We start from the raw sequence: 14,661 nt of genomic DNA, 5'->3' as shown, positions 1-14,661 counted from the left end.
AAGACTTTTAATTGAACTGTGAAAAAAAAAAATCCATTTCTTACATGACAATTAAAAAAATTAATTAGATGTAAAGTAGAACTTGATAGGACCTCCCAGTGTGGAATCTTTTCTATCAAAAGGTAAAAAAAAAAAAGAGGACCTCCCTGAATTGCTATCTGTTATACACAGTAAGAGAATGTCCAATTACATTTATATCTGTAACTCTAAATTGTTCAAAGAAAATGGGCAACTTAATATTAAAAGTAAAACAATAAATTGTTCAGAGAAAAATGGGCAGCTTTATATTAAAAGTTTGCAATGTGAGGCAATGAAAAGGAAACCCTACTTCCAGTTTTCGCACAACTTTGACCTGGTGAATTTTTAATGTAAACATAGTATAATGACATAATAATACACACATCATACGAGAGTTCATGCAGTATAGAAGTGTTCATTACTCTTTATTTCTAGATAATTAAGAGTAATTATGTCAAACTACGTTCATAAACACCAATGAATTGCATGTTAACTGCACCGATTACATAGTAGAGTCACGTAACCTTAACCTCCCTAACAATTTGAACAACTATATAGCTAGAGGACATTCAACTGTGTGGATTATATAGCGTTGTAATTCAGATGAGAAAATCTTTGTTTGTAGGTGCTATTGCATCATCGGAAGTAAAGGCCAGACTACAGGAATTTGTCCTGACCAAAAAACAGCGAGAGGCAGCGGCAAGGAATTCACCCCCAGCTTTACGATGGGGGTAGGTACAAAATAAGGGTGGTACAAACCGCACACAGTAACCCCATCATTAAATTACTCTTTTCAAAGACTGGTAAAGATGCTCTTTTTTGTGGAATATTTTATCTCTGCCAGATGGAAACAAAATTATAGGAAGCATGGGACCAAGGAATGTTGAACAATATTTTGAAAAAATACATGGATAAGCATAGCTTTCATGTAATTATTGACCTCTGTATTTTCTGTTGTAGAGTGGATCAGAGTTCCCCACCCCAGGGGATTTCACCACCCTATGCCTCTCACCTTCTCGGCAAATACGAAGACTTCCCCCTGAGAAAAACAGGTACCCTGCTTCTCGTGGATTGTCTGTCTCTTGTGCATCTTGTAATGTGACTCAAACTGTGTAGTTCATGTATCATAGGGTGAAAGTAACCATTGGAATTTGGCTTTTTCTGGGAGAAGAAATGGGGGGGTGTTGTTAAAAGATAATTTAAATGAAAATAAAGTATAAAAAGCCAGGGAGAGGTGTTTGTTATATGCAGACAAGTCTAAGCTTTCAGTTTGAGTGACAAGTAAAAGTTGCAGTTCTTGTTTCCGTGTAGATGTAGGGTTTAATGTGATGATGCTGCATGTATAGCAGTAAAATTGTTTTACTAACCACCATCAAACTCATCTTAAGTGTACATCTATCTACTACCAATCTCAATACAGTTGTTTCAGGATAAGGTCTGCAAAGATTTAGTTAACAAACTTACTTCAATAAAGTACACCGGAACACAATTTAGTCTCTTACAATATCTTGGTAGCTGGAGTGCTCTTTAATATAACAATTTCATAGTGACATGTACTTAAGCTGATCAGAAGATGATTAAAGAAAAATTCCAATAGAATTTGGAGTTGTTTGGTCAAAGGTCAAGGTCAAAAGGTCAAATATTTTGGTACTTTGGAAGCATTACTGTAGTTAGTTGTCAGAAGCTGGTTATTATTGTTTAAATTCAAGTAAAAACTTTGATAGCAATGTACATGTATATCCTGCGTAGCTAAATGATATCTGATATATATGCTTGTATACATGCTATTTATCTGAATCTATAATGCTGATGAGATTACATAAACCTAGATGGAATATCACAACAGTGTATTAGATATAAGTACATGCATAGCTCAAAAGTATTGTCAAGTACATGTAGCTAAAAAAAATTGCCTAGCTGATGCTGTAAACCATTCGTCTTCTTTTCTGAAAAATTGATTGTTCTTTGCTAATCGTGAAAATTTCATGTTTAGCCAGCTTATTGGCTCTTCTATTCATGTTGCATAAATTGTGAATATTACAAAAATATCAACAGGTTGATATCAGTGATTTGTTTCCAGATAAAAAAAAAATTTGTAAAAGATTATCATTGGTTTACTGTGGCTTCTTTCAAGGACTAGGGAGAATTGATATGTAATATGCACTGCTGTTGATGTAGCTCTACAGCTTCTTTTGATTGCGTGTGTGTGTGAACTGAATTGTTGTTTTGATTTCAGCGTCTGAGCCCAACTTGAAGGTGAGATCCGCGCTAAAACAAAAATTAGAAAGTCAGCGGAGGATAAACCATAGTCCGATCTTACCCAGGAAGAACAAGTTTGTCAAACGAAAGCCACAGCTCTCATGTAGGTATCAAGGGCATTGTAGCATGTATTTGTCTATTTACGCATTGTGGCATGTTTTGAGGCTCTTTAGGGAACAATCACGAACTTTTGTTTGAGTTGTGAAAAGAACATGATTTAACACTGTTGAATTCTTATGTAGGGATTTGGTTTTTCTAGATATTTTGTTAAATCTGATTTTGTTTTGTTTTCTAAAATTGACTTAAAAAGGGTTTTTAGGTTTTAATTAGGACTCCTTCAGTTCTCTTCTTCATTTTCTTTATTTCTTACAGATAGTTATTGATATACTGTGCATATCAAATTATATGTTATTTCGATATTACACGTACGTTAGAATTTTCTTCCCTTTTACAATAAGCAATTTTTTTTTGAACATGGCAAAGGGTGAAATATCTGTTGAAAATTCTGAAGTGACTTGTTATCAGACTCAATTTGAAAGCAGGCAGAAACTAATTAAGAACACAATCCTACATTGTATGTGGCTGCATGCCAGTTGTTTCCTTTGGAATGTTTTGTGTATTTTGTAAATGATAAATTTAGTTTGTCTCAATCAATTTCACATAATTTTCCACTACTAATGGTCTTTTTTTTATTTCTCTGTGTGTCTGACTGTTTGACATATTCCTTTAACGTTAAAGATATTTTCTTTTTTTCAATCTTATATGTGAGAGAGAAAAAAAAATTGTCGGTGAATTTTTTTCCTGTCTCTGTTTTAATGTTTGAATTCCTAGCTTTTTCTTTAAGTTCATTTTTTTTGTGTCTTTCACCCCTTTTGTTTAACAACTAAGTATTTATAATCTGTATTTGTTTTGTGTAGTGGACTGTAGCAGTAACTCAGACTCTGGACCTAACTCTCCACCGGCAGGTCTCCATGCTTCAATGGTCAACGGCAGCATGACCTCCAAAGAGGTATACATACATACATATATAGTCAAACCTAGTTACTTCAAACTTGATGGGACCAAGAAAAAAACTGAGAGATAGCCATGCAAAGATCAAGATATTGAGGTTATAATATATAAAGAAAATGTGATGTGGACATCTAACTCGCTTCGACTTGTTAATGAGATGTGTCTGTTGAGCTGTATATGTATATTTTTTGCTTCAGGATTGCCCTTGTGGCAGTCAGTAGAGCGCTAATTGTGTGTAGGTAACACTTTGAAAACCTGTTGAGGTGATACAATTACATTACTTGGGGAATGTCTCCTTAACAGATCCTTGTCATTGAAGGAGAGAGTTACAGGGATTTCAAAAATGGGATCCCCCATCCCCCCCCCCCCCCCCCCCAAAGGCTTTTTAGAACAATAGTCAAGTGCAGATTCAGGTGGGGGCACTCTTGGCATATGCCCCTTCTGAAACCAAAAAAAAAGTATGGATATAGTTTTCACTCTCATACATCTATGTAATAAAGGTAAAATTATAAAATTATAAAATTACGGTTATTGACATGTTCTCTAAATTGCTGATTCTCAGGAGCATTACTTGGGCTTTGCCCCCCACCCAAGAGACACTCTTCTTGACCAATTGGGACACCATTGATACCCAGACCACTAGCCATCTAATAGAGTCGCCCTTTAACACAAATTCCTGGGTCTGCCTGATAGATGTTGGTACCCCTTTGATAAAGAACCTCGCTTAATTGACAAGAGTCAATTTATCATTTATGAATGAATATAGCTTATTCTTTATAGTTGGCAGTATTTCTGTGAGTATTCAAGAGCTTTTTAAGGAGCAATTTTATCTTGAGAGAGACACAAACCTTTGTATCTCCACTCACACTTCAAGTCCGTATGTACTGGAAATTTGTAAAGGCATACTGCTTGATGCCGCTCTGGAAAATTTTGAAAGGCTATATATAGACTGTTGTTTTAAAGTATTATACATAAGTTTCTATGTTCCGTTTATTGTAAAATTTAAGTTTTTGGTGAGATATTTACCTGCCTTCAATGAAACCAATATAAATGAATTTGCTGAAAGGAAACCAAATTTTTATTCAAAGGAATGTTTTTCCCTCAAAAATATGCATGCTGAAAATTCTTTTTTCAAATCCACAGTTCAAAAAGTAATATATGATTGTCAACATCTTACAATGTACAGGTGTTCAAGATAGATAAGATAAAAAAAAAATTAGGTTTCTTGGACAAGGAAGAGAAAAGAAGTCTGCAGAACAATTAATCTGTGTTTACACCTAGTAATGGAAAAGAATTTCACAAGTAATATCAAGTGATAAACACTTGCTACATTACTGATTGCAAAGCAAGATAGATTTACATTCTTCACATTTCATTCAAAGAGTTTTCCTGCAAAACAGATTATGAAAAAATCAGAAATTGGGAAGCCAAAAAAAAGCATTTTCTGATTAATTGGGGTAAAAAAATATGGAATGAGTCTAAGAGATGTGGAGGTATACAAGATGGCTGGCTACTCTGTGAATGCAGGGCACAGGAAGTGTATCCTTCTCTTGAATTTCCTGACTTGAGTTTGCGATGGTCGTGGAACCCGGATCTTGTGGTTGGAGGCTGTGGAATTCTTGTCGAGAAACAGGACTGTTGATGACCCTGAAGTCTGTTGGTCAACAGTCATTACAAGAATATTTTGCCGATCTAATTATGAGTATATGAATTAAAAGTGCATCCTGTTGGCACTGTCGCAATGCAAGCTGGTGTTTATAAAATAAATATAAATAGTCGTGTTGGCATGCCACCCTTTCTGCATTTGTTTTCACTCCCAAAAATCGGAAGATTAATGGGAATACAGGCTATTACACTATTACAGTTTGAAGTGAAACTAAATGATCATTATTTGATAGCGAAACATGCAGCTGTCTAAACAGCAATATGCTTAAAATACCTGACAGTAAATCCTTGGTTTAATTATCAAATAAAAGTTTTTTTTATTACGATAACTCAATGCTGACAATATGACGCCTTACTGAAATCTTGTTATTCAAGTGCAGCTTCATAGAACTTGAAATTCCAGTAGCTAGAGCTATGTGCCCTTGTTGTACTGTGTTGAAAAATACAGTTTTTGATCAATACGATACACTAACAATTTAAGAAAATGGTCGTCATTCAAGTCAAATATGTGGAATTTTACTTCAAGTGATATTTGGTTTTGCAGTTTTTAGAATTCTTGTCTAAGAATTTCTCAAAATACCCACCCCCACACTGTGAGGACGATTATAATATATTGAAATTGATAGATATGGAATTTACCCAAAGAGACCACTTAATTAAAAGCTCTACACCTAAGTTCATTTTCAGTGTAATTAAAAACCTATGACTGTAAGTGTATTGTATCTTCCCTGGTCTTAAGTTAGCAAAGAGATTTTACAGTGTACCATTAGTGGGGGGTTAAGGACTTGTACTTGTGTCTTGTTAACAAGGATTGACTTTCGGAATGAGTAAAAGTGCAATTCTCTCCCCTTGTCCGTTGATGTGTTTCTATTAATGTTTTGTCATTACTATTGCTGGAAAATGAAGATGCAATTTACAGGGTGTTTATACCAAATATCAGGCATACCATGGCAAGACAGATTATTTTTTTGGCATTTGTTGAGCGGAATTTAATTACTGTGCTAGGATAATTCTGTTTTGCAAATGTCGGCGGTGCTTATACTGCTGAATGCGGCCCTAAATAGATTCTCTGTTTGGCAGAGGGTTTTCTCTGAATTTTCTGATATAATTACAGAAATGTTTTCCCTTCAGATAAATATCAGGAGGGGTGTAAATCTCAAAAAAGAATTTTATTATTAGATGGTCCATAGAACTACTGCGTGTTTGATAGATTCTCTCTGTTCTATAGGTGTCTATTTTAGAAATGTACATTCAAGAAGATAACGAGGCTTTGGAGGCAGGAAAAAATAGTTTTTTAAGCTGGATAAAAAATGTTTCAAATGTTATTGATTGGTAACAGTCTTGGCAGCAAGAAGGAAAAAAAAGAATACAAGTTATCTTGTAAACTGGAATGTGGCTGTTGAATAAACTTTCAGAAGTTGTTGACTTCTTATCAGAGTATATCTTATGAATTTGTCGGCCAGAATATTATGGGGCAGTGTGTTTTTAATAAACAACACATTAAATATAGAAATTACACGCTGGTGTTGTATGAATCACATACTACTTGCCAAGACTGAAAAACTATTTGATAGTACAAATAAACCAGATTGTTTTGTATTTGCATGCATAAAAAAACTAGTGTTGTAAAAAATGTTATTACGGTCAAAGTGTCCATATAATAAAAAAAAAGGTTTGCAAATTAAACCTTTAAATTTTTTCCCTCCAAATCCAGTTTTCTAAACATAATCATTATTAGCACACATCCCTTTTAAATTGCAAATATGAAATATGACCTCTGAATTTGTTGACTTCATAAGGATTTTGGAGATCAGAATTTTGGACTTTCAAATTGATACAATATTTAAGTAGAACAGACTCTGATGTGTATATGAGAAACAGGTACAGTTCTAGAAATTTTTGACAATGTGAAATTTGAACACAAGTTTTATCTAATTTCAGGATGGAGGCTCATATCCCTTTTTACTGTATCGCTCCATGGGTTACCATGCCAATGATCTCTACCCATCACCCTCCATGCCCAACATATCCCTGGGACGACCGGCATCCTCATCTGTAAGTCTCTGGTCATGTTTTACAGGGATCCTGTAAGTCCCTATTTATGTTTAAAAGGGATTATTTAAGTCCTTGATCATGTTTAACAGGGATTATGTAAATCCCTGATCATGTTTTACAGGGATTCTGTAACTTCCTGTTTATGTTTTACAGGGATCCTGTAAGTCCCTGATCATGTTTAACAGGGATTATGTAAGTTGCTGGTCATGTTTTACAGGGATTCTGTAAGTTGCTGGTCATGTTTTACAGGGGTCCTGGTCATGTTTAGCAGGGATTATGTAAGTCCCTGGTCATGTTTTACAGGATCCTGTAAGTCCCTGATCATGTTTTACAGGGATCCTGTAAGTCCCCAGTCATGTTTCACAGGGATTATGTAAGTCCCTGCTCATGTTTTACAGGGATCCTGCAGGTCCCTGGTCATGTTTGACAGGGATTTTGTAAATCCCTGCTCATGTTTTATAGGGATTATGTAAGTCCCTGCTCATGTTTTACAGGGATCCTGTAAGTTTCTGGTCATGTTTGAGATTCTGTAAGTCTCTGGTCATGTTTTACAGGGATTATGTAAGTCCCTGCTCATGTTTTACAGGGATTATGTAAGTGATGTGTTACAGGGATTCTGTAAGTCTCTGCTCATGTGTTACAGGGATTCTGTAAGTCCCAGCTCATGTTTAACAGGGATTCTGTAAGACAGGGATTTTTTAAGTTCCTGGTCATGTTTTACAGGAATTTCACTTTTTTGGGGGGGGGGGGGGGGGTCCCTAGGAGTGTAAAAACTTTTTCTGAACTCATCCCTGAAGTACAATTTTTTTCAAATTCAGACACTATTTGCTAAAAAATAATACTGCAACACATTTGCATTCGACATCAGCATCTGATATTTATTATGAATTTCAAGGGGTATTCTTGTTGTTAGTATGATATTTTCTATTTGCTCAGTGTGAAATTGTGTATCATGACCCTCAAGCAGAAATAATGTATGTACATATACTATGATTTAATATCTCTCCTTTTTGAAATAAAGTATATGTTACTACATAATTTCTTTCCTTTTTGCGCAGGGTAATTCTAGTTCCCCCGAGGCAGACCTTCGCAGTCTTAGTCATTCTCGACATGGACTGCCAGCTCACATGGCTGGCTACCCACTTTACCCAATCACAGGTATGTTTATATGTTGAGCTTCTAGACTATTCTTGATTAACTAATAAAAACCAATAACAGTCAGCAGAAAATTGCTTTCTGAACAGTAAAAACTGTTATAATAACCTTTGCTTATTATGAAGTCATGTGTATATGATGAATTCATGCTTCATCACAAAGTACTAAAATTTTAATATGAAATATTAAATTGTTATAAGTAAAGGAATTGCTGCTACAGGGTTGTGGTTAACTTTTGAAACCTTAGGGGCCATGTGGGCTCCTAACTTTTCAAATTTTACGGGCCCACAATGTGATCCACGGGCCCACATTATATGTAAATTAAAAATAAGAACACAAAAATCCTATTTTTTTTTTCATAGTATCTATATGTTCGCAGAATATGGATTTTTGTCACGTTTTCTCTTTTCTAAAAACTTTGATCCGATAATATGTTCATTACATTTTGTAGTATTTAACCTTAACTTATTATACAACTGAAGCGTCTATGGTTTAACAAGGGGCATATTAAATACTAAATTACAACCTGTGATTAAGTTTGATCCCGATCTTTTATTGTGTGCATTTGACAAGGTAATTCAAATTCCATCAGTGAATAACTAGTCGAATGGCGAGTGTGGCAACCATAGCCGATTGTTACAATATTTCTATTAGAACAATCTCAAACATTTGCTCTCGTTTCATCAGATTTAACAGAGAATTAACAGCTTCGATAAATCGCCATTTTTGATCTCAGTCACGTACATGTTTGAGTAATATGCTTGTACGCAACACAAATAATCTAAGTTAGTAGAGCGTTTTCTTAAAAAACTGAAAGTACATAAAATAAAACTGAAATCTGATTATGTTCCGGTAAAAAAATTGTTCGCCATGTGGGCGACCAGATTTTTAATATCTAGTCGCCCACCACAAATTTTACTCGCATTTGCGAGTGGGCGAGTGGTTATCCACAACCCTGTGCTATGTTCAAGCAATTTAAGTTGTAAGTTAAGTTGAAACTTTAAGTTCACTTATACCTGTGTTTTGCTGTGAATTATCTATGTAATAATCTATCAGTCTTACTGTATTACTCTCCTTCTGATGAAAAGAGCAACAATTAACAAAATGTATTATTACATTCACAGGGCATGAAGGTGATCTCAACCACCCCTCCAATCCGGCCCTACTCTCGGCCCAGATCAAGGCCCTAGAGGAGGCCCGTAACCAAGCCAAACTGGGTCAGTCCCTCCCTTACTCCTCCCTACAAGCCATGCCTGGCAGCGCAGCCTCTGAAGCTCGTCACGCCAGGATTCATGGGTAAGATTTAATGGAAGTTTTCTGAGAAGTCCTTTCTTATAAGGATATAATGCATTGCTGACATAATATCTTTCCTATTTTAAATATTTCGCAATATTAAATAAATGATTTGAACTAAGCCTGTCAAGTTTCATAGAGGTATTATTGACCCCACGATTTCTTCAATATAGGCGTCACAAGCCTCTAAATAGAACCCACTCAGCTCCACTTCCCATCGGCCACCCTTTCCTACAACAAACCTATCTGCAGATGCACCAGCAGGCAGCGGCAGCTGCTGCAGCAACAGGGGACCATGGCAACATGTCGTCAGAGCAACTGATGAAGGATAAAATGTTTGTCAAGCAGCACATTCGACAAGCAGTCTTACAGAGGGTCGGAAGTAAGTCACACATGGAAAATGTGGACGAAGAAACGGAGGCCAGACTAGCACAGGTAAAGGGAAAGTTTGAGGATATAAATAAAAAATTGAGAATATTGGGAGAAAAGAGTTTAAGAAAAAGATCAGCCAGACATAATGATTACCCCTTTTGGAAAATTAATGAAATCTTACAAGATTTTTAAAAGGACAGTAGCATTTGGGTTAATTTAAATCAATGTTTTATTTGTAGTTTGAGAAAACTTAAGTCATATCTGTGCCTTTTGTATACCCAGGTATTCTGCTTATAACTGATCATCTTTCGTAAATATTGCAGGAGATGCGCGAGTCTCGTGAGCAGATGAACGAGGAAATGCGAGAACGAGAAAAAATGGATGAATCCTATATGGAGGAGAAAGATATGCAGCTGTCCGTGAAACCTCGTCACAAAGGCCCCTCCCACCACAGGCCCCTGGCCCGCACACAGTCTAGTCCATTAGTATTGTCCATCCCACCCCCAGAACCACAAGAAACACAACCCATCTCATACAGATATACCACAGGTAGGGCTTTTGTCAAGAGTGTCAAAATTATTTTATTAACATGCTGCTCCTTTTTATTTGATTTAAATGAAGCTGTATTTTTATTTGAAGTGAAAATTTAAAGTTTAAAAGACCAAGTTAGTAGAGCTACAGTCTCAGCAGAGACTTTAAGTTTGTCAACCTCTGTCACTTTGGCGGGAAATAACTTTGCTTCCTGGACTCCTCTGCATAGATATAAGAAGAATATATTATTGTAAAATGTAATGAAACACATCTTATATTGTTTTTTCACATCTTAATACAGGACTGAAAGAAAAAGCACACTGTTCTTGTTTTTAACAAACTTTCAGTGTTGAGGTTATATAATCTGAAACTTGTTTTTGTAGGTATTGCATATGATTCAATCATGCAGAAACATCAGTGTATGTGTGGAAATAACGCCAACCATCCAGAAAATGCTGGTCGATTACAGAGTATCTGGTCACGTGTGCAAGAGACTGGCCTCATCAACCGGTGCGAGGTTTGTATCCCAGGATAATTACTGTAAAATAGATATCCTCTGACCAAGTGTCTGTATCCCAGGATAATTACTGTAAAATAGATATCCACTGAGCAAGTATCTGTATCCCAGGATAATTACTGTAAAATAGATATCCTCTGACCATGTGTCTGTATCCCAGGATAATTATTCTTATAATTAATGTGCAATGTAATATAGAATCTGCTCGTAAAATTTCCCAGTGCAGGAATTGCTGATCTTATCACCTTCAGATTTTCAATTTGATCAATTATTACACCAAATCAAACAAAGATCCATTGCTACTTCAAATTTATGTGTATTTAGTTTAAAGAAAGTATTTTTTCTTTCAGAAAATCAAAAGTCGGCGTGCGACGATTGAGGAACTTCAAAGTTGTCACTCAGAACTTCACACTTTACTTTATGGCACAAACCCCATGCATCGACACCGACTACTTGGTAAGCTTTTTCAATATTTGGTTTAAACATTCTTTTGTGTTTTTCCCAATTTCAATTAATTATATTTGGCTTTGCCCTTTCACACTTGCAGTCAATTTTAAATTTGCCCAGACATAGATGTGTTAAAAATAAATTTGAGATAAATCTGACTATGTTGAATTTTCTCCATTTTGAATTTGTCCACTGAGGATCATGGGCAAAAGTTGAAAATAAAACAGGTGAAAATTAACCTGTATAGAGTATGTACAGTTCTACAAACCAAATTTTATAGTAGATGGATTTCAGACTGACAAATTGCTAATAAAGTTGTCACAAATAATAGTTGGTTTACAGTATATTGCATTTTGTATTACTTTTACAAGTCGACGAAACTTAAGCAACATTGTGAAAGTTGAACAACCTGAATTTCTGAAAAGCAATATCATTTTGTAAAATTTTTTCTCATGTTTTTTTTGGGGTTCATTTTAATATTTCTTTGAAAGTTATTTTAAAAGTTGCATTTACTATGTAAACAAGTGCCATTGTAAATTTTCTCTGATCAAGAATAGGGGCTAAAATTGCTAAAAATGACGCCAGAACAAAACCTTCCAGTACATATTGCTCACAGTTATTCTTGTCAATGTATAATCAATCAACTGCATTATACAATCCTTGTGTCTTTCTGGTAACCCAGTGCTGTTTTCTTTTCCAGATCACATTCAGTTTTGTATGCTGCCCTGTGGGGGTATAGGTGTTGACTCGGACACAGTCTGGAATGAAATGCACACATACACAGCATCAAGAATGGTAACTTAATTTTTGCCCACGGATCATATAGATACTTAAAAACATAAAGATTTTAAGTCATTTTGATAATTTATGTGGTACAGATAGGAATTAATATCTCTTAGACATTCCCTGCTAAAGTTGTGTTATCATCTTGATTTTCCAGGCTGCAGGGTGTGTTACAGAATTGGCAACAAGAGTTGCCAATAAAGAACTGAAGGTATATACATATTACGTAATACAGCTGATCTGATAATCTCCAGTGTCTGATAAGTTTTCTCGGAGTCTAGCAAATCTGATTTTTGGTCTGTAAATCTCTTTTTTTTTAAATTTAACTTTTAATTTGTCCGATTATATATGTACTAATTGTGATATTTTTTTGTGTTCCAGAACGGTTTTGCTATTGTGAGGCCCCCGGGTCACCATGCGGAACACAACCAACCAATGTAAGTTTGATTCTCAGATTATTTTTCAGTGGATAATGTGAGCAAAGGGAAATAACTCTATTTATAATTTCTTTATGGATTCTTTGTGTGTTAAATGTAATCATCAGTTTCTTCTCTTTTTTTTTTTTTTTTTTTTTTTTTTTTGTGTTTTCAAATTACTCCATGGAATATTTATATATTTGTATTGTCCATTACAAATACTGGCTTAGCTTCTGTGAATAAGTTCATTCAAAACCCTTAATATAATTTTTTTATATATCTTGCATACAAATTGAAATGGTAATAATCATATGAAAAAAAAACAAAACTTTTGTTATGAAGCTGCCATTTTTGTCTTTTTTTTGTAGGGGATTTTGTTACTTCAATTCCGTTGCCATCGCAGCAAAACAGTTGAGAGAAAAATCAAAAGTGAACAAAGTTCTTATTGTGGACTGGGATGTTCATCATGGAAACTCCACCCAGCAAAACTTTTACAATGACCCAAATGTGTTGTACATATCTATACACCGCCATGACAGTGGGAACTTTTTCCCTGGGACTGGCTCACCCACAGATTGTGGAGCTAATGAGGGGATGGGATTCAATGTCAACATTGGGTTTGGTGGTTCACTCTCACCGCCAATGGGAGATGCTGAATACTTGGCTGCCTTTAGGTAGGATTGGGTTCATGTTTTTAAGATGTTGAGAAGAGGGATTGGAAACATATGCAAATATGGATTAAAATAACAAAGTAAAATAAGAAATGAAAACATGTACTTTTTAATGATTTTTTTTAGCACTTTTAATAGATAATTTCCATTTTATTATTAAATGACAATTTTAATTTCAGGAATTATTCCTTTTAATATGACTAGATCTTATTATATTGTTATAAAAATTGTGTGGATTTTATTAATTTGATTTATACATTGTATATATATTTTTGCAGAACTATTCTGATGCCTATTGCTAAGGAATTTAGTCCAGATATTGTTCTAATTTCGGCTGGATTTGACGCCGCCGTTGGACACCCGCCACCTCTGGGAGGCTACAATGTCTCAGCAGCATGTAAGTGTCCCTAGATATATATAAACAGAGAGAGAGAGAGAGAGAGAGATTAAACACTAGGAAGAGTGTTAAGATGAGTGCTAAAGTTGTCCTTACATTTTGTACTGCGAAGCGTTTTAATGTGAAAGTTTGAACTTTTACACCATGAATTTAAAATAATTTCAAACAAGATTTTGAAAAAATAGTACATGTATCTTGAATTTTTCCATGTGAAGTATGTATTAAAGTAATACTTCCAGATAGTACTTGAAAAGGGAAAGGAAAGCTTAAATTACAATACTTCATGCTCTTTCAACACAATTATCTGCTGATTTTTAGAATTTGCTATATACATCCATATATAAGGAGACACCAATAGATTTATTGTTTTTTCAGGTTTCGGTCACATGACACGTGAATTGATGTCTTTGGCAGATGGCAAGCTGGTGCTGGCATTAGAGGGCGGCTACCATCTGCCAGCTATCTGTGATGCTACAGAACTTTGTATCAAAGCTCTTCTCGGAGATGAGGTACAAATAGAATTATGTTAAAAGTTGTTTTCATTGTTTGAAGGTTGAACTAGAGCAAAGTAAAGAATAATTTCTTTTATTCTAAAACTAAAGTTCAGGGCATTTGAACATGCATAGTTAAGCTTTAAGAGATAACAAGTTTTTTTTTTTTGAAAGTTATTGTTAAAAAAAAAAATAATCAATTTTCACTAGCTCCCACCGGTGAAAGAAGAAGAGCTGTGCCGTGCCCCATGTAAACCTGGGCTAGAAACACTTGAAGAAACCATTAAAATACAGGGTAAGTTATGAATCACAAAAAAATTTACCTGATCACTATTATGTATTTAACCTCAACTTGTAATATGGACTGATTTTATCTAATATTTTTTTAATAACAGCAAAGCACTGGCGCTGTGTTCAGAGGTATTTAGGGACCATTCATTATTCACTGATGGAGGCACAAAAGAGGGAAATGGAGGAAGCTGATACAGTATCGGCCCTGGCTTCCCTATCAATGGTGGCCGCCAAACAAAGGTAATAGAAGTTTTTATATGATTTAAGGAGGATTTATGGTTCCTTGTAA

At 35.1% G+C, this 14,661-nt stretch overlaps 2 protein-coding genes across 7 annotated transcripts in view; both read left to right on the top strand.

Moving 5' to 3' along the window:
- Positions 1–3,613, top strand: part of LOC133188404 (actin-related protein 2/3 complex subunit 2-like) — a 136,168-nt gene extending 132,555 nt beyond the window's left edge. Inside the window, exon 12 of the mRNA XM_061323815.1 lies at positions 3,604–3,613. The gene's annotated coding sequence lies outside the window, so the exon portion shown is untranslated. The remainder of the gene's footprint in view (positions 1–3,603) is intronic.
- The window catches only part of LOC133188403 (histone deacetylase 4-like), an 86,970-nt gene that overhangs the window by 70,343 nt on the left and 1,966 nt on the right, over positions 1–14,661 (top strand). For 5 of the 6 annotated variants that reach the window (XM_061323808.1, XM_061323812.1, XM_061323807.1 and 2 more), the window contains 19 exons: positions 644–749; positions 979–1,070; positions 2,255–2,380; positions 3,195–3,286; positions 6,895–7,008; positions 8,067–8,166; positions 9,288–9,459; positions 9,630–9,891; positions 10,152–10,377; positions 10,743–10,876; positions 11,227–11,332; positions 12,024–12,118; positions 12,264–12,317; positions 12,488–12,543; positions 12,891–13,196; positions 13,472–13,590; positions 13,966–14,099; positions 14,292–14,376; positions 14,477–14,612. In XM_061323808.1, coding sequence (XP_061179792.1) covers positions 644–749; positions 979–1,070; positions 2,255–2,380; positions 3,195–3,286; positions 6,895–7,008; positions 8,067–8,166; positions 9,288–9,459; positions 9,630–9,891; positions 10,152–10,377; positions 10,743–10,876; positions 11,227–11,332; positions 12,024–12,118; positions 12,264–12,317; positions 12,488–12,543; positions 12,891–13,196; positions 13,472–13,590; positions 13,966–14,099; positions 14,292–14,376; positions 14,477–14,612 — 2,515 coding nt within the window. The remainder of the gene's footprint in view (positions 1–643; positions 750–978; positions 1,071–2,254; positions 2,381–3,194; positions 3,287–6,894; positions 7,009–8,066; positions 8,167–9,287; positions 9,460–9,629; positions 9,892–10,151; positions 10,378–10,742; positions 10,877–11,226; positions 11,333–12,023; positions 12,119–12,263; positions 12,318–12,487; positions 12,544–12,890; positions 13,197–13,471; positions 13,591–13,965; positions 14,100–14,291; positions 14,377–14,476; positions 14,613–14,661) is intronic. The other variant, XM_061323809.1, reaches the window with a different exon arrangement.

Source organism: Saccostrea echinata, unplaced genomic scaffold, assembly GCF_033153115.1.
Source record: "Saccostrea echinata isolate AGI-Se365-2 ecotype Australia unplaced genomic scaffold, CSIRO_AGI_Sech_v1 ptg000016l, whole genome shotgun sequence".
NCBI lineage: Eukaryota > Metazoa > Mollusca > Bivalvia > Ostreida > Ostreidae > Saccostrea > Saccostrea echinata.
The sequence above is the reverse complement of the archived record's forward strand: the minus strand, read 5'-3'. Positions and strand labels throughout refer to the sequence as shown.